Raw genomic sequence first — 24,343 nt, forward strand, 5'->3', positions numbered from 1 at the left:
AAAAAGAACCACAGAAAAACAAAACAAGTTTCAAGATGGATAGATATGTCTACCTTTAAATACACAAATGTGCATTTATTATTAAATAGACCAATGTTTTGCCTTTGATTATTTTTATTAAGTTATTAATTTTACTAAGTTATTAAGTTAACTAACTCTTTAAGTTATTTTTATTTCCTTTATGACTCTTCACAGAAATGGGCCAAAACAATATCTAAGTGCAAAAATACTTGCTTTCTCTTCCTATTGTGCCATTTGTCAGCACTTATAATACTAAAAGAAATATAGTGCTTTGGTGTAGTGTCATTTCGATTATTTTTACCACTTTATAGTTTCAAACAAGAGCTTTTAAAAAGTACCTTGAATGCTTTGTGGATTTGTTTTACATGGATAACCTTGATAGAGTTTGTACTGCAAAAATGCATCAACAAAGTATCTTTGAATTAATTTCATTTTTATGATGGCAACTGATCCCTGTACCTGTAGTCAAATTTCTGTCCAAAAGGATGAGTGGTATATCATTTGAGTCAAGAACATAGTGCTGCCTTAAATTAGGCCAGTAGCATTCTTAAAAATAGAAGAGATTTTTCAGAGGGTAAATATTTTGCTGTACCAGGCCATTGAAGGGTTTTGGTCATGAAGTGTATTCAATGTGGGGCACTTACAGCTTTAGGATAAAGCTAAGCTGGAGCACAGCAAAGATGAGTATTACACACTGTGACTGAGAAAAAAACTGAGGAATTAGAATTGAGAAAAAAAAATAACCTTAAGGAAATGAGCATAAATTAGATTTTTTTTTTCCCCGTGAGTGCATTAAACATTTTGTTGTCCTTTTGCAGGGTTTTATTCCCTGTCATTGGAGGCTTCAGAGCACATTTTAGAAAAAAATCTGTAGGTAAAATGGACATTGTAGAAGAAAAGGTTAGTTGGTTTTTGTAGATGTCTCTCAATGCCTCACCTAAATGGGTGACTGAACACAGAGCAGAACATCTCCAAGGGATTTGCTCTAGCATCAGTGTGGAACAAAGAGGATATTGTGGATGGATAATCTTGGTAGACAGTTTATCCTGCAGGTCTGTCCCACTGATGTTTCTGCAGATGATACCGTGTAATGATGAGATACCAACAGGAGAAAAGAGCTAAAACAGATAAAGCAAAAGGTGTAGGAGAAAAAATACACAGGAGAGAGAATGGAAAACATAGCTCATAATCCTTTGGGCCTTTATTGGTGCTATTATAGCCATGTTTAGATGCAAATATTGGATTAAACTCCTTAAAATTATTGTTTTCACATTAGAGCCTTAAATTATAATATGCTTTTCAGACACACTACATCTCAATATAATCATGGCTAATCTATTTCTCTTTGAATGCCATACAGTTCTGTTTCATTAACATCAGTAAAATGCTGTAAAGAGACTGATGACATTGGATGCTGATGAAAATGATGAAACAGTTGTTTGCCTTTAGAACAAAAATCTAAAGAATTATCTGCTAAAATTCCTCTTTTAAATGAATTATTATTATTATTATTATTATTATTATTATTATTATTATTATTATTATTATTATTATTATTATTATTATTATTTTGCCTAAGTGAATGGGGGAAAGGCAAACTGACTTTTTTTTTGTCAGACAAACCATATTTCTATGTTTCTTTGTGAAACAAAAATAATTTATGGTTTTTCTCTGATGCATGGAAGTCTGCCTTCAAATAGGCAGTGATATTCAGTAATTGTACAGTGTTCTGCTTTTTTTGGCCAGTTAGTAAATAGATCTAGTGGGCAAAAAAACAAAAGCAAATAGAGAAATATAGGCAATAGAGAACATGCATTTTTCTAATTGAAATTTAAAATTATATAGGCAGCAGGGAAGAGCAGTGCAGGGTATCTGGAAGTATCAGATGAAAAGAGAGACAGAAAGTCCTGTTACAAAAAATGAAGAGGAGGTACAGAACAGGATATGTGGTGTATTATTCAAAGAGTAGTCAGAAGTGCTGACATCATGTATTTTCTGAATGTAGTGCTGAGGTGACAAGTTATCCCAGTACTGCTTCTCACCTTTGCACATTATTTCTCACTATATTGTCACTTCCATAAAACCTAGTCACAATCATCCAGATTGGACTGCATAATTTGAAAACCCCTGTTAAGTGCATAGTGTACACTAAAGTGTAATGTTAAATAGCATCCAGTATTTTCTTTAATTAAAAATATTACTGGTATGTGGTGTGTTAATCCTATTCCATTATATAGCCGCATGGATATTTTGAATTGCATGTTTTTTAATGGCTATTTTGCATATTTCACCTGGCCCTTATTTTGCTTTCTTACTCTACCTCTTTATATTAGATTTGATTATACTTGCACCAGCCATACAAGGAAAGTATATATACAAATAATGAAGTGTTAATGTATTTAGCAGAATAATTTATTTTCACTCTAATTTAAAACTGTATGTTGAACTCAGCTTTTTTTTTTTTTCTATGAGAAATAATGTTGGCATTTATATGTCTGGTTTTATTATTTTTAGTTGTTCTTATCATTGAGATTGGGCAAGAAAAACTATAAAAATGAAATATATTTCATAATATTTGGAGGGAAAAAATATGTTGTGTCTTTATGACAAATTTGTTTCTTCATAGAATCTTTCTCATGACCTATTTTGTCAGCAAGTTCTTGTATCTAGGAACATTATTTCTGTTGGCTAGACAATTTAAAATGACAGAGTGAGATTAATAATATAAATACAGATTTCCTTGTTTCATTGATTTATTGGGTCCTAAATCTTTGAACACTCACCTCTATTAGTCATTTGACTATTGAGAGCTATGACAAAAAGCTACTCAGATGTGAAAGTGTTTGCAAGGAGGAGCATCTTTGTTAAGTGCAATTAATTAGCAACATACAGCAAAGAAAGAATACTTCCTGTGACAGTATCACTATAATACTTTGGATAGATCAGATATGTACAGACATAATCCATTTCTAGGAATTGTGCAAGGGAGAGCCTTAAGAAATATCTTTGTCTGAAATGTGTTCACATTCCTGCTTCTATTTCATCCACTTCAGCATTTTATCCAGCGTGGGTGTAGAAAAGTTACTTGTCTGAGGCCACAATTTCTCATACATGAGCATGGCTGTAAGAGTTGGGAGACTTGGATCAGGGGACTCATTAAGACTTGATATACTAGTTTATTTTTTTTTCTGACTGAACATGAATACCAAGCTGCACATGAGTAAGCAGGTGGCATTCTCATTGCAAACATGTAAAGCGTGTGCTGGGCTATGTCAGCACGAGTATGATTAGCAAATTGTCAAGGTTGTAACTTCCCTCTGGTGCTGGAGAGGCACATGGAATACTGTGTGCACTGGCTGGGGTTCCCTGCTTCCATAAGCATAGGGAGAAAGTGGAGGAAGTCTAGCAGAGGGCCCTCTGCTCTGAGTGGTTGAAAGAGATGGGCTTATTTAGTTTGTTGGGGTGAAGATCCACAGTGAGCTACATGAAGGAGTTACAGAGGATGGAGCAAAAGTCACTTGGGCCATGCTCAGTGATATAACAAAGAAGAAGGGCCACAAGATGCAGGCCAAGAAATTAAAATGCAGCTTAAGGAGGCTGATGGAGCACTGGTGCAGGCTGCTCATTGAGTTTGTGGAATCTCCATCCCTGGTGGCTTTCAGGACTTGACTCTTAAGCCCCAGCAGAGTTGAACTTGTATTGGCAAAAGCCCTTCTCTGCTCTCAGTGGGAGGCTGAACTAGTTCATCTCCAGAGGTGATGCAGTGAATATTATTATGAAGTCTAAGACCTTTCACAACATTAAAAAAGAAAAAATGGATAATTTTAAAAAAGATGACTTCTTGATTTTGATTTCATGCTACATAAGTTTCTAAGGCAGAGTAGGTGGCTGTTTCTTTCCTCTCCTTGGTTAATTTTTGAGACTAGTTTAGATTTTGCTGATACACTCAATTAATGCTGATACACTCAACTTTGGGTGAGATGGATCTAAGCCTAAACAATGTAATTTCACCTGATGGAATGGTATTCTGTTGTCATGTCCTTCATTGTTGTGATCTATTCCCAGAAGTGAAATGAAAATTAGAAAAAATTTAAATTAATACAGGTATTTAGTATTGAGCCATCTTCCAGAAAGATCTTTTCTACGAACATACAGCAACTTCACTACAAAGAAAAGAAGTTAAAATAAGTGTCAAATCATAGCTTCTTAACAAAATTTTCAGATTTCTGTATTCCCATATAATGTAAATTTACAAATAATTGACTGCCATATGTATGTTTTATGTGTTGTGGTTTTAGAAACTGAGGGTGTGCAGTCTCTCAACAATAGCCATAGAATGTACAGATCTAAACAGACTGTAGAGAGAGATAATTATTTCTATCTCTCACACACAGGCTGTGTTGAAAGCAGGGCTTTGTACAACCTCCTTGTTGTGTTGTTTACATGCCTGCCAGAAATGGTTTGTGTTTTTATTTGTCTCTCAACCTGTATGTGTCCAGCACAACAAGGGGATCTAGTCTCCCCACCCCAGTGGCAAACTACAGCAAAAAAATTCATAAACGGAAACTTACTGGTGAATTATCCACATCCACAAAGTCTGCTTCTTACCAGAGTAGAGAGAGACGTGCTGCTGTCGGTTTGAAATCGTTCCCAGCTGCTGGAAGGAATAAAAAAAACATCCCTCATGCAGTCTCCTCAGGCATGCTGGGATAGGGGGACACCTGGGTTGCTCACAGATATGGGACCTTAAAAAAACATCTCAAAAAAATCCAAAAAAGCAGCAGTCTGGCAGGGATAGTGCTGACACCTTTCTACTATTGACAACTTTCTGGCACTAGTCATAGCTGCAAGCCTTGTTTTGCAGGTAGACTATCTAGCCTGCTGCAGACTTGTAATATTGACACTAATTTATGTTTATGAGGAGAAAAGAGGGAAGCTAGTAATTTGTACTGTGGAGTGGGGACCTTTTGAAGATGGTGTTTGAAGGTGCCAAATATGTCAGGCAGACTCTTTGGATTGTAAAAAACTGGTGAAGCAGCTGTTAGCAGAACATAAGGATCAAAAAAAGTCAGAAGTTCAGAAACCAAGTCTCAGATTATTCTTCCTTACCAATCAGGATAACAAACAACACACAGGCAGGCAGCCCATCTCAGTAAAACCTCAGAAAGTCTTTGAATTAAATGTGAAAAAAAGATCTTCTGAGCTGGCCCTTCTGCCTCACTTCACGTTGTGGCAAGTGCATTTTTCATGTGCAGTGGAAGGAACTGGCCTGACTTACCTGTGACCAGGATTTTTGGGCTCTTCACTGGAGATTTTCTCAAGCCTGCTCTTGGGGTGCTGTTTCTAGTTTGTCACCTCTTCTGGGGACACTAATGAGTCTGTCAATAAAAACTGTGGCTACGTGTTTCAAGGTGCTGAACTGCCATAAATTTCATTCCTTTCTATCAGGCAACTTTATGGTGTTCTAAAAGTTGTGATCTATCTATCATCAACAGAGCTGCCTGGAAAAACTTATTTTTCCTCATTCCTTTCCCACATGCAAGCCACAGTCTGTAACAGTAGTAAAACCCCAGTGATTAACATGTTTAAAATATATGAAAAATGGAGGGTCAAGTGCCATTACAAGGTGGGTTACTGTGAGACAGTTTCTTATCTGTATGGAGAAACTTCTTCTAAAGAGATGGCAGTGTCACTGGGGCACTATAGAGGTCAAACTGCTCAGTGCCTGTTTCATATTGCATTTTTTTTGACATTTTTTGCCTTTGAGTGAAGATCATAGCTAAATTCAAATCTTCTATCTGTTATCCAAGGTGGACATAATTTCAGCAAGCTTTTGTAGTGGACTTTATTTGCCAGTCATGTTAAACTGCTTTTTGTACTGATTTTATACTAAAATTTATATACACATACGTGTGTGTGCATGTGCCTGCATATAAATATATAAATATAGATAAAATAGTAACTGCACATTTAGAGATTGTATGTCATGACAGACTTTAATTTCCTTCGTTTCTATACTTGAGTATTTTGCAGAGTATAAATGTACATTTGAATGACTGTTTGACTTCTCTTGCCTGGGAAGACTTGGGAGACTTTTATGAGAAAGGAATATAACTCTGTCGCTATTACTGTTTGCTACCTCCAATAGTAAAATATTAGCAGACTTAAACTTTTTATTTGAGTGACTGTTGTCACTGCAGTATTGTACATATCAAAATACAAAAAAGTCTTGTGGAAGCAAAAAGTCCTGCTACATGAATGCAGTCTGGAGTCTCTGAAGGTGATGGTTATATAAATGTAACTAAACATTTATATAGTTCTATTTTAAAATTCTTCCTTCAAAAATCCTTATTTTTTAAAATTATTTTGCACCTTTTAAGAAATGTGTGCTGGAAATAGAATTGCTTTTTTTGTGCTAACTTTGAGTTCTCTGAGTTTTGTTATATTTAGATATAATTATAACATCTTAAAAGAAAGAAATTATAATTTTCTCTTTTTCTTTGCAGAGTCACAGTGTACACTCTGTGGGGAGCCTGAAGGTGAGTGTGTTTTCCTATTAATATTTTTCAAAGCAGCTAGAGGTGAACACTTCACTTTAATATTACTCATGTACAATTGATTGGAAATAGTCCATAAATGGTGGAAACCAATGAAAGACATTCTACCCTATTTTAGATACAAAACGTTATTTGAATTAAGCTGAGCACATGCTCTAGGCAGGAAATACCTTAAAGGACAAATATTCCATTAGAACAAAATTTAAAATATTTACTTTTATTGTTCTTTTGTGTATTTTTCAAACTAATTTGTCAGTAAGTGTGAGTGTAAAGAGACGTTTAAGGACATCAATTTGAGTGTGGAAATCACAGAGATTGGATGTAAAAGAGAAATGAAAAACATTTTTAGATTTTAGATTAGATATTACATTTACAGAGAAGCTTACACATTTCAGCAGATGTAATGAATAAACACTGCTTCTGAAACAAAGATAATTAAGCAGAAACCTTTGTAGTTCAAATACATGCCCACATGGCAGTGTTTGTTGGTTTGTTTTGTTAAGGTTTTTTCCAAGTGACTAATTGAATACCAAGATGAGACACATATTTAACTTAAATGAATGCTCAAGCAATGAGAATATGGTTTTTAAAGTATGCCATTATTGAAGGAAAGATCTCTAATTTATTTATTATTTATTAACATTTGTGGTCTTATAAAGAAAATGTTGAAAGATTGACTTAGTTTGAAATCAACCACCTGGAGTCTTTCTAGAGAATAGAGTTCAAAATAGTCAGTGTAAATGGAGCAAAGTGTATGAACTAAAACATAAAATGATAGATTCTACACTTTTCACAAAGACATTCAGCTTTATTTCTTGAATATTTGCTGATAAAAAAGTTTCAGCTTCTAATGATTTATAAATTTGGTAGGGACAATTTATTAGGATATGAAGCCTGGAAGTGGAAAGCTTTGAGATCTTGGACCTAATGAAATAACTCAGTAAATTAAATAATAATTATCTCCTTCTCTTTTGTTATCTACTGACAAATAAGTCTTTTAGAAATTTGTTTTGACTGCATCCCTTTAATAAACAGTCAATTGTTGATTTTTAAATTTTCTTTGCCCTTTATTTGATAAATTTGTAATAATACAGATACATGTATGAAAAGGAAAAATGAGATTGGTGTTTGTTTGCCTTTCATGAGATATTTCTCTCCTGATAAAACTGTCCAACTTCAAAGTTATGCATTGGATTAGTTCTGTTTTATTATATGCTGTGACTGCTTCATAACAATAGTTTTCCTTTCTTTTCATTACTGCTCTTTCATACCTCTTCAGCTTTGCAAATATTAATAAATATATATGGACCTTGCAAAAAGGAATTTTAAAAAAGGATAACTTTTTTAAACATTTATGTGACTAAAAACCCACATTCAAAAGATAACTGTGTGCATTACTGTAGGAGCAGGCCTCAAGAACATAACATTCAGTTTTTAGCTCTACAGAAATGAGCTTTCCCCGAAGTGAATGTCTCCTGGATCACCTGTCTCTCCTCTAAAACACAGTATTAGTGGAATGCTGATTATTAATTCTCTGCTTCAATTTTAAAAATATTGATATAACTGTCACCTTAGATTAGTGACAAGACTTAGAATCTGAAGCTTTTCCCTTGCCAGATGAGCACAAATTCTTATCTAACACTGATTATTCACAGAAGTTTGATTCTTAATTTTGTGATGAAGAAGCAATTGTTCTGGCTACTGAATTTAGTTTGTAGAAGGCCATTCTAGGAGAAATTTCATATCTCTGTTGTATAAACCAAAACAAACAAACAAAAAAAAACCTTAAAAAAGATCCTTTTCCTATGCAATGTTCTATAAATTTTGGTTCCATTGTACGCTAAGAGAAGGAAAGAACTAAGATCAAGATTTTGCAGTGTTCTAAGTGTAATTTCTGACTTTGCTCTGTAGACTTCTTCAGAAATTTGAGTTACTCTGTGCTTCATAGTTGGTATTTTTGAAATTAGAGGGAAATTCAGAGAGTATCAGTTAAAGTTAGGTACTGTTTGCCTCCAAGTTTCTTTTTTCTTTCTCTTTTTCAGATAAAAGATAAAAAAGTTCACCGAGTGTACTTAACTATATCAAGGTGAATTTGCAGAATTATACAATAGACATGCCACAGTATAGTCCTCCTATGCTAGTTTCCAAGGTGTTAAGCAGAGATTCATCTGAGAAATAGTAGATGTGGGGAAATCTCCTGGGCTTGGGTGAGAGGAAGACAATGTTTCACATATTGTGTTTTCTGGGTTCCCTGCAAGCTGTTTATGCCATTTCCTGAAAGACCTGCAGGCAGCTAGGTGTGTTCTGATCTTGGCCTTCTGTAACAAGAGTGACAGAATGGAGGCATTTTGCAAGCCTCAAATTCTGATTGTCAAGTTGGTCAGCTGTAGTCTCGCTTCTCATTACAGTTCATCCTTTCTCTAACCATCACTCCCCTTTCAAAACCAGCAGTTTTTTCCTGGATTATCTAAGTGTCATAAAAATAACTGTGTAAAACAGAGCTCTTTGCTGGGGGCACTTTGCCAAGTTTTTAGCAGTTAGTGCTGCAGTGCAGGAAGCAAGGAGGTGCATTTATCTGCATACCCGTTGTTGCACAGGCATGGAACTGTGTGTGTATCCTGCTATTCTGTAGGGTGAAAACCTGTCAGATATGAAAGGGAGATATAAATTATGAGAGTACAGATTCCTCATTTCAGTGTTTTGCCTGGGAACTTGGGGTTCTGCAGTTAAATGTGTCACATGTCCTCCTTTGCATCCTATGTAAAGAGAATGAGTTAGACAAAACTGAGGTCCCTGTTTGAAAATAAATATCTTGTATGAGCTGCAAGGACTTCTGTGTTCTATTTTAGAAATCATGGGTTTGCTCTGTTACTCATAGTGTACCAGGCACCATTCCTGTCAGTGTGAGATATTTGAAGGGCATCAGGGTTTTTTTATACTGGTAGGAAACTAAAGTTGCAGAATGCCATTAGCATGGCTACTTCAAGCAGGTCCATCTCCTGGAAATGCAACAGCAACAATGTCTTGTTTTCAGAGGGGTAACAACAGCTACACTTGGGGAAGTGATCTGCAGCTGACAGATTATGTTGTCATGGTAAACATTGCAGGGTTGTCCTTTGCTGTATTCCTGCTCAGATTTGAGGTGAGGATGGCATGTTATAGACAGATGTGTACTGAACTACTCTGTGACACACACTGGTGTAGTCATGAGACATTTCAGGAGCAGTTTTCCCCATAAAGCCTCTAGCAGATATTTCTGTTCTTTCTAAACATTTGCATTTATTCACAGAAGGTTTTGAAAGGATAATATTATCAAATATAATTTTCTGTATTATCAAAGCAGAAAACAAGTACTTTTGGTGGCAGCTGAGGTTTCAGTTGACCACTCTTCTCAAAGCTTATACAAATGAAAGCTTTTCTTCCAGGCATTTTTTATATCCTTCATAACTGCAGCAGTGTCTTACTCTTTCAATAAGGTACTCCTTCCAGGTAATTCAGATTCTTCCTCAGTGTCTCAGATCTCTTTTGGGCTGTGGTATACAGCTACAGTTTGAATTAAGTTCATCCATTATTTTTTGCCAGTAACTGGCACAAGAACCCTGGTTGGTGTTGTTAGACTTGCTGGGTTTGTGGTAGCAAACTTAAAATAGTGAGGCTTTTAATTAGTAAAATAAATATTCTGTGCAAAAGGACAGCTTAGAGGAGATCTGTTTCTTAATGTATCTCACATTGCATATTGGATTTTTTTCCTAAACTTGTTCTTCTGTTAAGTTAAACAGTTTGTACAGCCAATGCATAGATACTGAATTATTCCAGTGTTAAAAGATTCACAATTATATTTTATCTGATAATAAATTCAATTATCTGAAGATTAAGAATTTTTTACTGTTGATTTCAATTTTGAGATCAGATGCCCACATAATTTTGTCTTCCTTTGAGAAAGAGTAAGTTTGTGCAAATTTTCTAGCACTTGCAAGAATGCTAGCATATGTCACAGGTTTACCCTTACAGAAGTTTATATCAATTACTTTTAGGAAGACTTTTAAAATGATTAATAGTGGAAGACTAATTTAATTATTTTTATTCTATTTTTATTTAGTAAAAGAAGTTTTGAATGTTCTGAAATAAAACCAAATTATACTGTTTAATCTTATTTGCTCACAAGATGCATAAAACATTCAGTATAACTTGAAAAAAATATGAAATGTAAAAAAATAGTTGACAGTAACAACAAAAACCTCTATATTCCTTGATGAAAAAAATGTATTTTTCATGCAGATATGTCAGTGTTAGAGAGATGCATGTATTTCAGGTGCTATTAGCTTTGTTGCCGTTTGTGCTCTGGTTAATGCTAGTGTGTTGGAGTTTAGGGGGAAATTGGTCTGGTTTTTTTTTGTTGTTGTTGTTTTGTTGGTCTGTTTTATTGTTTGGTTGGGGCTTTTTGTTTTAGTATTCTTCTTTAAATAAAGAATCTGGAGAGTAAGTAGTTCAAAAAATACCCTAAATTTGGCAATATGTCTTAATATTGATGTTGTTCCATCTGTGTGGTTCTGGCTCTGAATATAAACATTTCCCTTGGTATCTCATGGAAAACTATTACAGGCATATTAATAACTCCAGAGAATTTCCTTAATCTTCATTTTGCTAATCCTAACATTTAGTAATCTGCACTGAGAGCTGACAGTTTTGCCACTATTAGCAATGACTTTCAAGATTCCTGTATTCTTAACTTTTTATACTTCTGTTGTATTTACTAGACCAACAATTGTAAAAAAATAAAAATTGTCTGAGGAAGCCAAGTACATTTCACAACACAAAATCCTGACTTTTTAAGGAAACAATAGTAGATAATGAAATATATTTTGCCTAATGTAATATTTCTTGTTATCCTGCTATTTATATAAAAAAAAATCACAATTGTTTCTTTGTGTGAGAAGGTTTATTATTCTATATATGTACCATGAAATACTTAAATAGATTATGGTTCCTGCTATAAACATAATAATAATTATTCATAATTATTACCTGAAGTGGTTGAGATAATGCTGAGTTTATTCAGTCACATATGAAAAATTTTATGTAAATATAAGGTCAAGATCTTCAATCTTTCTGCTTTAACGTATTTGTACACCAACACCTTGGTTTTCATGAACAGACACGACACATTTGTGTGCCTGGATGAACTTCCTTCCTAGCATTTAAATAATGATTAATAAAATTACTGGCATGAAACTTCCTCCTGATCCAAGTATTGTTAATAAACATTTTTAACACTTTAGTTACTACTCTCAAAGTGATTTGAGTTGCCATTTTTATAGAGATTTTTTCAAGTTTCACAGAATTGTATTGCTGTCCTTCTCCATTGGGTAGTCTGTATATATTGAACATTTTTTTGACAAAAACAGGCAAGTTAGTTACACTACACATTTTTTAAAATAACCTGCAGAATTTGGAGACTGTATGAACAAAAATATTTTTAATCACTTTCTCACTGGGCTAATATGTGAGATTCTACCATTTAATTTCTTTAGGATACCAAGTAAGAGTATATTCACAATGGGCATTATTCTTGAACTGTGCTGGCTTTTATATAAAGTGAAATCATGATCTGTATCATGATTTTTAGGGAAGAGTTGTAGTATTTTTTCTTCAGACAATGTTGAACTACAGGTTACTGCTGTATTTTCATGTTGCCTCCATTTAGGCAGACAGAAAAAGCTGTGTACAATATGTCTGCTAAAGATTTAGCTGCTGAAAACATTCTCAGTTTCTGGCTATACTTGAAATATTTGAACATTCAATTTTGAACCTTCATATTTATATAGTTTAAAAAGTTATATATGTCATTATAAAAATTAATAATTTTATTTATAACTATAATAAAGCTGCCCATTTTGCTAGTGGAATTGAAATAGAGAATGGTATTTTCAAAAGTCTAGGTCCTATGTAAACCGGGTTTGAGATATGGTGATACTAATTTTGGGCCTTTTGCAATCTATCTTGTTGTTACTTAAGATAGTAATATTTAAAGAAACAAATCTCATTTTATTTTAAGAAAATAAATTATTTTCTTTAATAAAGTGTGTTCCAGGCCTTCACTTAATTTATATTTGGAATAAATTAAATTAATTCCTCATTTCTTTTTATTTCTCACATACACAGGAAACAGCTGTTTCAAAACTACAATGTTGTTCTTGTTTTTTTCATCTACTGATCCACTCCCCTGAGTTTTGCAAACCAAAAAAGGAAAAAAAAACTGATTTAATTTAGATAAATTTAGATAAATAGGATGTAATCCCAAATGCACATTCATTTCACAGTGTTGCGATTAAACAAACAAACAAACCCAAAGACAAGGACCCTCTTATCTCTTTTGCTCCAATATGACTGAATAAGTGAAAAGCTGATTAGATTTCTGGGGATGAGGGGAGAAAAGTTGGCCTCAAAGGCTATAGTCAGCACATACTTAAGGCTTCATGCAGCATTAGAAATGTGAATATTTCCTCTGCCAACAGTGGATAAAGTTGCAAATGTAATTTAGTCCTGTAGGGGAATAAATTGTCTCAGGACTGCAGTGTTTGCTAGAGTGGAGGCCAGTGTGAGTGAGGTCAGTGCAGCCTGGAAGATGCAGATATTTTAAATTAATCTCTGCATGGAAGTACACTTGTACATATGTGTACACTTCTTGCTTCCATTTTTCTTCCTTTGCTAACTGTGCAGCACCTTTTCATATTACATGGAATGTCCTGTTTTGGGTAGTTGTTCTTGTATGTCAGATTTTGTGCTGAATGTTAATTTCTGCAGAAGGACCTTCCTCTTAAAGATGTTGTTCTAGAAGTCTGTCTCATAAATGGGAACTTTTATAGTGTGAGCTGTCTGTGCTTTCCCTTAGCTTCTAATTTCCATGCTCTGTAATTCAACTGAAATACTTCCTATGTATACCTAGAAGAACTCTTTCTGTAGAATAATAGTGTCTACAGAATATTGCCTATAGCTTGAAGAACAAACTTTATACTTTATGTTTTAGAAACAGACTTCTGCATCTTTGTAAGATAAGAACCATGGTAGATTTCTACCTAAAAATAGAGATTTTTTTTTTAAAGATGGCACATTTCAACATTAATTCCTTATTTAATTTACTATGGATTTGACACAGTAAAGCTGAAATAGCTGATATTATGATATTATGGGTCAAGGACTGGGGGTTTTTGTTTGTTTGGATTTTTTGTTTGTTTGGGGTTTGTTTTTGTTTGTTTGGGTTTTTTTGTTTTGCTTGCTTTTTTTTTTTTTTTTTTTTTTTCCTGCAGTATGTAGACTGGGGTGGACAGTGTGAACATTTGATTTGATTTTCACCATATCACCCCCTACACCTGGCCTTAAGTCCCAGGCTCTGGTAGGGCTCAGATGGTCACCCTGGCCTCTGCAGACACCTGCTTAAAAGGAAACCTAGGCCTGCCTTAGCTTGCAGTTTTATATCTAAAAGGGGCCTTGTACTACTGGGGAATTGTAGGTATCTTTGTCCTTTTCCAGGAAAAGGTGAAGTTAGTTCTAAATCTAAAGTTGAATATAAGTGAGATGCAAAATGCTCTAAGTGCCACTGCATTTTCTGAGTGCAAGATTAAGTTATTGTTTCTCAATCAGTGTTTAATTCTTCTGGGCAGAGGGAGAGCCAAAAAAATCTGCAATTGTAAAGTTTGAGAAGCACAGATGTAACAGAAAGCAGAGAAAAACTCCATTCCTATCACCACATACTGTGACTTTCAAGACTGAATTTTTCCAATCCATCTTCTGAAACCTATGCACAAATAAATTCCATGATTATTATTGCACACATGTACACATTTCATTCTGACTGAGCAGATCATGAATGATTTTTACTTTGATTCTAGATCATTAATCTGAAAAGGTTAAGCAATAGTGTGCTGGCAAAAGGAACACAGTTTTGAAGACAAAACCTGCATTAATTTAAAAGAGATTTCCATGCAGAAAGAATGCCAGTTTCTCCTAGAGTGAACATTTACATAAATCTGAGATAACATCTGGCAACATTCATCTCAACGATGTATGAAAATCCTGAGCTCTTACTTAGTGCTGAGCTACAAGTGATATTAATGGAAATATTATGTAGAAAAAGAACTAGGACTTTCACAGCAAAGAACTTGAAGCAGATTGATTTAGTCTTCTGTACCTGCTGATTATTTCCCATAAGCTTTCATCACAATTTTAGTCACTGGAATCTTCTCACACCTTATAAAATAATAAAGGAAACATTTTTCTGTTATAATATGTGAGAAAGAAATAGCTTCCTCTATGTGGTTGGAAATATTTTTTTTTTGTATCTGCTGACTGTTCATGAAAATGAAAAATATGATGGCAGCAACTGCGTTAATAACAATTAGCTTGTGGAGATGAAAGTTAAACAAGCTTTTCAGTGCTGATCTCTGAAAATATTTCAGAAAAATCTTGACATAGTACTGTTCCAGTTACTGGAAAAATGCATTTCCAGGTGCATCAAGAGGCAGCAGGTCCTTCACATGCAGTACTGTTCCTACCCCAGAGCTGGTTTTACAAATTTTGACCCCACACAATATAGCAGAAGCTTATTTGAGTTTGTTCTTTCCCCACAGCTGATTTTTCTCAGTGGTACAAATGGACTACCGCTGAATGCTTCAGCATGCTTAGCAAAAATGAATAAACCCTTACAGTGATACTTCACAAAGGTCATGGTTCACTTTTTAATTGTTTTATTTAACGTAGCCCATGAAAAGAAAATGGGATATATGTATTCTGTCAGATATAGGGCTTTGCACATAGTCCAACAAGTTATGAGGAAGAAAATTATAATAATTTTGTTCACTGTTTAGAATGGACTCATTGTTTAATTAGAAACTTTGAATGTTGAACTTGGTTACACTAATGTCCATTATCAGCATTCCTTATGAGACAGACTAATTAAAACATGGAAATAATTTATCTTTCAGTGTATGTGGAGACAGTAATCTCTTGGGGGTTTTTAGCTTGTGTTGAATTTTCATTATGCCATTACATTTTTTGTTTGTCAAGTATATAATAGTGTCCTTCTTAAGAACAGAATGTCTGTGTTTGCAAATCAGAGACTCCATTCTGAAAAGAAACTTTCAAGATAATTCCATCTCAACAGTCTCTGTTCCTTACCCAGACCATCCAAAACTAGTGATGGAACAACATTCCTCTTGTCTATTGTTCTAAGTTATGGATTCTGTGAACTGAAATAAGACTTTAAGTTAATGCCATGAATGGCACCATGGATATTTTGGTTTTGCCTTTTCCTCAATAACCTTCAGTTCATCATATAGATATACAAGAAAATTATTTCCCTTACTGGTGAAGAACATGTGGGTGTTTTCTCTCTTCCTTTGTTTTCCTTTGTATTCACTGTGTATAAGCAACATTAAAAATAGTTTTCTGCTATACATAATGATTTTCCTTTTTCTTGGGGTGAAGCACCTGATTAAGTGGTTTTTTAACCACTGCAATATATGCCTTGTACCACAGAAACAACTGGGAGGATTTGGAGGATATTTCTGAAGACAAGCAAAAAATAATCATCTTTATTTGGTCTATGCTAGCAGACTAGACACTTTATCATCAAGAAAAGTCCATGCAGTTCAAATTCTGGCCTCTTCTTCTGTAAGCTAAATCTGATTCTTGATACCATAAGGTCTATGTATGTGTTATGTTTTCTAGCTAGCCCGTTGTGAGAGTTTAAACCCAGCTTGGGAGAGGGTTTTTTGGAATGATTTACTTCATGTTGTAAAAGTGCTCTCATAAAAGAACATGTTATTACTGTCTCTGCCATGAGAAACTCTTTGCAGCAATCAATATGTAATTTAGGGATTGTTTTGTGACATGAGAGGAGAGAGACCATAGAAGGAAATTAAACACATCCATTTCTCTTACTGAGAAAACCAAATACAGAAGCATCATCTAGCACAAAAGAGCAGCTGTGGATATGATAGAAGATGTAACAGAAAAGGGACAAAGACCAACTTTGTGACTGGAATTCTTGCTCTATTCCATTGATGCAGGATTTTTTCCCAATGACATAGCCTCTAAAAAATGGTGATTTTAACACCTGCAGTGAACTTGGCCCCATTTTAACATTTTAATATATGTGTGGAAAACATTTGTACTCTGCTAAACCACATAGTACCATTCTGCCACAATTATTTCAACAGAGCAAGCTCAGGACTTGATGGATCTGACTGGGTAGGCAACACAAACTGAAATTATTAATGTGTTTGAAATGGGACAGTTAAGGAAATTTTGCACTAAATTTTTTTTTCTACAAGACAGATGAGATTGAGTACTTTGTTCCTGCATCTGTGCTGTATTCCTAACATTATCTTTTAGAAAAATCAGCCTCTGAATATGAAGAGATATAAAGACTTGTACAATATATTTTAACTAGACATTGACAAATCAATCATTCCAACTCACAGCAAAAATAAATAGGCAATTTGTAACTGTCTTCAAGAATGATGGAGATAACAGGAAGAGGTGGAGGAGAATCCAAAGTGGAAGAGTGACAGAAGCAGAAACAAAATACAGCCCTAGCTGGCTGATTGCAAGATCTTGCAGTAAAAGTACAATTACTACTTGGTTCTAAACAGCTAGCATCCTGTAGCAAACCTATGCTACCCTTAAAACTGAAAAATGAGATTACTCATTAACATCTTATGAGTTACATTTACAGTGGAAACTTCAGAAACAACCAACTCTGGAGATATAAATTCAGTACTTGGAGTTAAGAATAGGGTCTCATATTGCATTCTAGAAATGCTACAAATACATTTTTAAATACTAGGTCATATTAAATAATATGCTATTATATGTTATTATAGCTAAATTAAATAAATATATATATATATAGTCACTCTATATAATTTTCAGTATAGCTTTTTTTTTTTTTGTCAGAGGTTATTCTCTCCAGAAAAATTTAACACTTCCAACAAAGAATTAGGAAAAAAAGAAAGAAGAATCAACATTTGGATTACTTTTAAGCTTTAAAAGCTGTAGAAGTAAACAGCACAATTTTGTAGAGAGAGAACAGTGCCCCATTTTAATCTGTTATGAATCAGCTGTGATCACATCACAGAATGCTGTGCCATTCAGTAGGGATCCAAGTGACCACAGCAATGGAAGGCTCTGAGGCTGAACCTAACAGAGATAGTTTTAAACAGAATCACAGGATGGTTTGGGTGGGAAGGGAAGGGAACTTTAGACCATCCAGCTCCAATGCTCCTGCCATGGGCAGGGACACCTTACACTAGACCAGGTTGCTCAGAGCCCCATCACTTTCAGGGAAAGATCATCCACAACTGCTCTGGGCAACTGGTTCCAATGCCTAACCACCTGCATAATAAGGAATTTTTTCCTAATATCTAATCTAAATCTCTCTGTTTTCAGCATAGTAAATACATAAGGCATAAACTGTGGTCATAATTTTTATGCTTGCTTTGTAGTGATTGGTTGTTTACTAAATTTTAAATTTCAGATAACATCTAGTATGTTTTGGTTGAGTCCACAGAGACCTTCTTAATGAGCTTTATGATCTAAAAAGTGATAAAATGTACAGTGAAGATAAAGGAGTTTATGAAGCAAAAGTGACACTATTTCACCGAAGCAACATTTTAATAAAATTTGTAGAAATGAAGGATAATTGTTTTCAAACTAGAATGTGGGAACACAGCAGGACAATTCAAAAAATGTCGGAGTCTTTCTCTCTGACTGGCTTAGAAAGAGATAAATGCATTGTAAATATTCACAGCTTTGATGTTCTCTTCAACTCACCAACTCCTTATGGAACATTTTTCACTCTGTGGTAAACATCTCTCCTGTCTCACCCTGAATTTAGTGCCATAACTCCCCCAATTCCTCTTTCTGTTGCCTTGCAGCATCATGTATCATACTCCATCTACTAAAATATGCACAGCAGAGAATTTTGTTTCTTGTTTGAACAGCTAATACCTTGATTAAAAAATGCTGCATAATTTATTGAAGAAGTAATTGCTCATACAGTGGTGAATTAAGCTCCCCAGCTATACTGAACTTCTGGAAAGCTTTTTCTGGCTCTAATTTCTGGTGGAATAACATTGATACAATGTCTCTCCTCAGGAGAAGTGACTACAATGAATATTCATTTTAAAGGAGTGACGTAAATGTTTAGGTTGAGGTTAATTTTTGAAGAAAAGGTCAGACTTGTTGTAAAGAAAACATATCTTGGAAATTTACAATCTTGGAAATTTAGTGACTAAGGTGACAAGGTGCTTACTAATGTTTTATAAAATAAATATTACTCCATAGCTGATTACAGGCTCTCCTTCAGATGTGAGAGATCCTTCAGTCCCTGTTCCACTTAGTTCAGAACAGGAACACTGAAGCTGAGTCTGTTTTCCAGATGGATGCTCTGCTCTGGATTAAAGTCTAACGTAGAACAGATCTCCACTGTCCTATGTAATCATTCTTTCTTTGAAAGAGTAGATGGCTGTTTATCCATAATGGTACAAAAGATATAGACAAACACATTAACCAGAAGCAAAATTCAGTCACCTATTCTGGTTCTATTTTTAAGGGATAAAAATGAAACTAAAGAAGTGCATGGAGACAACAACTATGTTCAGTGAATAGTTCCATTTACATAACTTCAGTCTGTTTGGTATTTCCTCTGGTTTACATTTTACAATTTGAGAGATGTTAATTTGGATAATCAGATCTAAAACATGGCCTCTCAGTATATATTCTAACATGTTTCAGGGACATTTGTAGTAACACCACATTTTGGAGAGACCATGCAACGGATTACTTATGGGCTTTAAATTTCACTTTTAGCAACATTAACTTTAATGAAAATTATTTGGAACAAAAGGAGAAGCTTGCTATGCTTGCTGCCAGTAGGTTTCTTCGTGATGTTTAGGATGCTGACATCAGGCTGTCTGTTTTGGATTCATTGAAGTGCTTGAGCTTACAGCCCTTGCTAAAGCAAGGGGTTTGCTGGCTGCTGGACAGCAGCTTCACTGACCTTCTTTGATCCTACCTTTATCAGCTCCCAGGGATTGATTTCAAACTGAATGTAAAACAAGTACCTTCTTCAATGACTCAATAATCCAAGTCTGGCCACTTAATGCATGATTTTGTATTTTTATTGTATTTCAGAAACAAAAAGATGAAGTAATGTTCTGTTTATCATCATGTTTTGTTTACCCTTGAGTTAATTTGTGTCTCTTGCCATTTTACTGCACTGAGCTGGGAAACAGCCTTGATGTTTACACCGAGTAACAAAGGCAAGCTCAAGGGCTGCTCTGAGTGCATATCTAAGCTTTAATGAGTGGGTTGTTTTCCAGTTTAGTTTTTAATGAGATAAAGAAAAGGTGTTAATGCAAAAAAATGAAGTTTGTAATTAAGCATATAGTAGGAATTAAACATACTCCTGAAACAGAACATGTCAGCTTATTAGGAAAGTGTGATATCCAAATCCATTCTCTCCTCTGTCTTGTTTCTCAAACTGATGCACAAGACAAGATTGGTAACTGGTCTGCAAATTATTTCCCTCTCTTCCCACTGTGATTTCCTTTATTTTGTCTTACTTCAATCAAGTAGGCTTTGCAAAAGTATAAATCAAAGAGATGGATGCTACCACTTATGACTCTTTTGATTACTTTTTTTTCCCAGAGCTGCATATTTAACATATAAGATAGCTGAATGGGTAGTCAGAGAGGCAACTTGCAACCTGAGTACTAATAAATTAAGACAATACATAGTTCCTATTTCTTGTATAGAAAAGTATTAAATATTTTGAAAAGTACTTCAAATCATTCTCTGCTTGCAATGCCACTTGTACCTAAATGTCCATGGACTGCACTTATAGCACAGCCCAGGTGTGTGCTGGTAGGGATGATGGATGGAACTGCCTTGGAGGTTGTGTGGTGAGCAATAACTGCTGCAGCTCTCAGAAGGTCTGCAATAGATTTGCAAATTGTTTGATCAGCTGTGGCATCCCTGCTAAAGCTCTGGTGAGACTGGAGCCTTGCAGTCTTATACAATTCAGGCATGTCAGAGCTTTGGCTGTTCCCAAAGCACAGCAATGCTATGAAGATGGAAAGAAAGTCCCTCTCAGATCTGTAGCTGGAATGCATAAAAGCCTCAGACTCTCGGATGCATGTTTCAGTAGCTGAGGCAGCAAGTTACCTGCTGGCACTGTTGCTAGAAGAAGGTGAAATAATCTGTTCTTGGAGGAAAGTCAGAACTGGAGAAGTTATTAAAAAAAAAAAAAACCAAACAAACACAAATAAACCAAAACAAACCCACTAAGGAAACAGGGTAGAAGGAGGAGGTGCCATGGGAGCAAAAAATTATTGCTGATGCAGCATTATATAGAAGTTAGGTTTGTGAGTGAGACAAAAGGTCATTATCACAAGACACTTGTACATTTTTCTGTTGACCTACTGGGCCATGAGGATAATGACAGAAATCTTCCAAAAGATCTCAGGAGATGTTCTGAAGTACACAGCTGCTGAGCCTTGGACCAAGAACAATGTATGCACTTTTAAATATAAAATTGAGCAGTGAAATTGCTGGCCAATCAACAACCAAAGAAAGGTTAATACATTATTTGTTTAATTGTCTGCTTAGCTGCTCAATTGAGCATATGCTTTGTGTTAAGCACTCAAGTTTAAATATTTCATTATATGTTAGCAATAACCAGCTTAAGCCTGTGCCGACATATTTTTTTGAATTAGGTATATTTTTGGACAGCTGTGGAAAAAGAGAATTATTTATTTTGTTGATCAATAGGGCTCCCCCACCTACCATTGAATTCCCATTGAAAACTAAGCATCAGCTGGCTCTTAATTATCAAGTCAGCCTTAATTGTAAAGAATGTAAAGCTGAATACTACAGTGAAGCAATGTTGAATGGCATGGAAAAAAAATGGGTTTAAGGGCTATGTATTAAGAATTTCAAGGATGAATGTAAGCATTTCTGCTGTGCTGTACTTGCATAATCATGTTTCCAAAAATACAAAGCTGAAATTAAGAATTACTTAAAATTATAAAACCCTGAAATATCTGAAATGGGACCTGTTTATAAATACTTTCTGTATGCAAACCCATATTTTAAATACCCACTTTCCTTGAGAACATTGCTGCTGTTATTAACTGGCAGTCAAGATGCTTACATCTATTTTATCAAACTAGTGCATTTTTTATATGCAGATATCCCATAATACCTCCAGCAGTTAACTCATCCCTTGTAAACACAGAATGAAGTTTAATTTGCTGTTGAACAAAGTCTCTTGTCACGTGTCTTTGCTGCACAAAAACAACACAAGGCTGTTTTTCTTGCAAAAGACATTCAGGCAAAAGCGTATATGTATTCAAAATGAGGTCCTTTATCATTTTAATCAATTTTGAGCTCATTATGCTTAATATAATTTATTTACTATTTAATGTAGTGCCCCTTTGGTGAGAAACATAAGCAGTTAATGACCTGCAAAATGCTTCTATGTAACTAAATTCTAAAAGCATTTGACAATTAATTGAATTAACTATGTCTTGAAACCTGCCTTTCTGGGAATATTCTAGCAATTGATAAAAAGCCTGCTTTCTATACATAAAGCAAATTTTTCTCTGCCTACAGCTGCGTCCGTGATTTTCACTGTCAATCAGGGTACTTTCACATTCACAAGAATTTTCACATTGCTTTCTCTATAACCCTGGAATAACTCCTTTCTTCAATTACAACAAGTAATATATGTAAGAATTCATAAGATAAATGGCCTTAGACTTAATAGTTTTAATATAAAAACGTATATTCTCAGTTTAGACAAAAAACACATCACAATTGTACCTACTAGATCACTTGAACATTTGAGCCGTGTATTAACTTTCTTCCTGTAAAAAGAGGGTGAAATATCTGGAGAAAAGTATTTTGACAAGCCATCCTACCTTGGTCCCAAGTGCTATTTTAGCCTAGGTTTTTTAGCAAGGTTTTTATTTATTTATTGGTCAATCTAAGGAAAAAAAAAAAGTGGGAAAACAAGTGCATGGGGAGTGGCACTGTCCAGGATGATCACTTTGGTAATATTAGCTATGGATGAAGATTTTTGATTTGTTTTCTATTTTGTGTAAGTTTTGTGAACCCTTCCATCATGTTGTCCTCTGCACTGCAAGTCTGCAGCCTGCAGAATTCCTGGGGAACCAGGCTGAAGAACTTTTTGTGTTACTAATCTCTACAGATATAAACTTAACCCTAAAGTTATTTCCAGAAAACAGGAGTATTTGTTGATTACTCAGCTGCAGCAAAATTAACCAGTTACAGTATTAAAAAATAGATGGACCAACTTGCTTTAAATGCAAAATTTAGCCAGTGACCCATACAAGAATCTTCAAAATTCAGAAGAGTATTTTGTTATGCATGTCTGGGGTAAAAATCAGGATTAGAAAAAGATGTAAAGTGTGAGCACCATTCCTAAGCCCGGGGTGAGTTATGTATGTCAGCCACACAGTGACAAGTAATGCCATCTCTGCTCCAGCCTGTACACCCAGCATCTCTCTACTGTGGGCAATTCATCATCCTGCAGATACAGTTACTGTCCTTCTCTCTCCCCCAAGCAAATTGCCCCACGCTTCTCTCTTTGTTGTCTTTTCTCCTTCTTCAGCAACTTCAGACTTCCTCAGACTCACCTTCAAATTCCGTATGTCAGGCTTGCCTGCAGCTTGACTCGCACTTGGCCCTGCTGTGGCTTGTTTACTTTGATTTAATTAAAATGCACCCATCCAGAACTCAGGGCACTACTGACTCTCCGCCTTGCAGAACCTTACATTTCTGCAGTATTCTCACATTGCTTTCTCTATAAGCCTGGAACAGCTTCTTTCTTCAATTGCAACAAGCTATGTAAAAATTTTCCCTCAAAACCACCCTCTGTCTGAATCCTTCCTTTACTACCAAATCTCCATTGTTGCCTTCTTTAGCCAGTCAGGGATCTAATGTATTTCACTTACTGAAGAAATAAACTACAGTGGTTAGGAAGGTCAACCTTAAAGTCATTGTTTATTTCTGTATTCTTTTTTTCCTGGTGCTTTTAAGATTTCTATGTTAGTGTAAGGAGTGTAGGTTCATTGTATGAACACTAATTCCTTTACTGTGATTGAAAAAACCCACTGTGTATTTTCCTATGTTACCCAAGTAGTTTTGGATGGGAAGAATAAGGAAATAGAAAAGTGTGTCTTCCTAAGTTGGTCAGTCATTAAAATAAAAAGGAAAGGAAAAAAAAGGGAAGAAAATAAAATGTTGTGATTTTCTCATATATGGAGCCTCAGCTATATTCCTAAGTGCTGACAATATCAATAGCACTGTTAAAAATACATACTTTAGGCAATTAAGAATCTGAATAAATAAAATTTATTAACATTTTGAATGATTTTGTTTTTTGGGGTTCTTTGGGTTTTTTTAAGCAAGAGGACTTTCTTATTCATCTTCCTTTTTCTTTCCTTATTCCTCTCTGTATTTCCAGTTCTATTCTCCAAAGCTTATTCTCATCCTTTCTTCCTTGTTCCATTCTCTTACTACTCCTCTCCTCTGTGTATTGCTCATGAGTTCAGTTTTTGGTGTGGCAATTGCTCTTTTCACTGTAGCCCTAGTCTAACATCCTTCACCTGGCCCCCCTCTATGAGCAACAGAGAGAAATAACAGTGTGAGTGTGTTGGGGTAGACAGGACACAGGAACA

The 24,343-nt window shown here is 35.0% G+C and overlaps 1 protein-coding gene across 1 annotated transcript in view; it reads left to right on the forward strand.

The window, feature by feature from the left end:
• DLGAP2 (DLG associated protein 2) overlaps window positions 1-24,343 on the forward strand; it is a 300,363-nt gene that overhangs the window by 58,054 nt on the left and 217,966 nt on the right. The window contains exon 2 of the mRNA XM_059467707.1: window positions 6,528-6,560. Within this exon, the coding sequence (XP_059323690.1) occupies window positions 6,528-6,560 (33 nt within the window). The remainder of the gene's footprint in view (window positions 1-6,527; window positions 6,561-24,343) is intronic.

This window comes from Ammospiza nelsoni, chromosome 3, assembly GCF_027579445.1.
Source record: "Ammospiza nelsoni isolate bAmmNel1 chromosome 3, bAmmNel1.pri, whole genome shotgun sequence".
Taxonomy (NCBI): Eukaryota; Metazoa; Chordata; class Aves; order Passeriformes; family Passerellidae; genus Ammospiza; species Ammospiza nelsoni.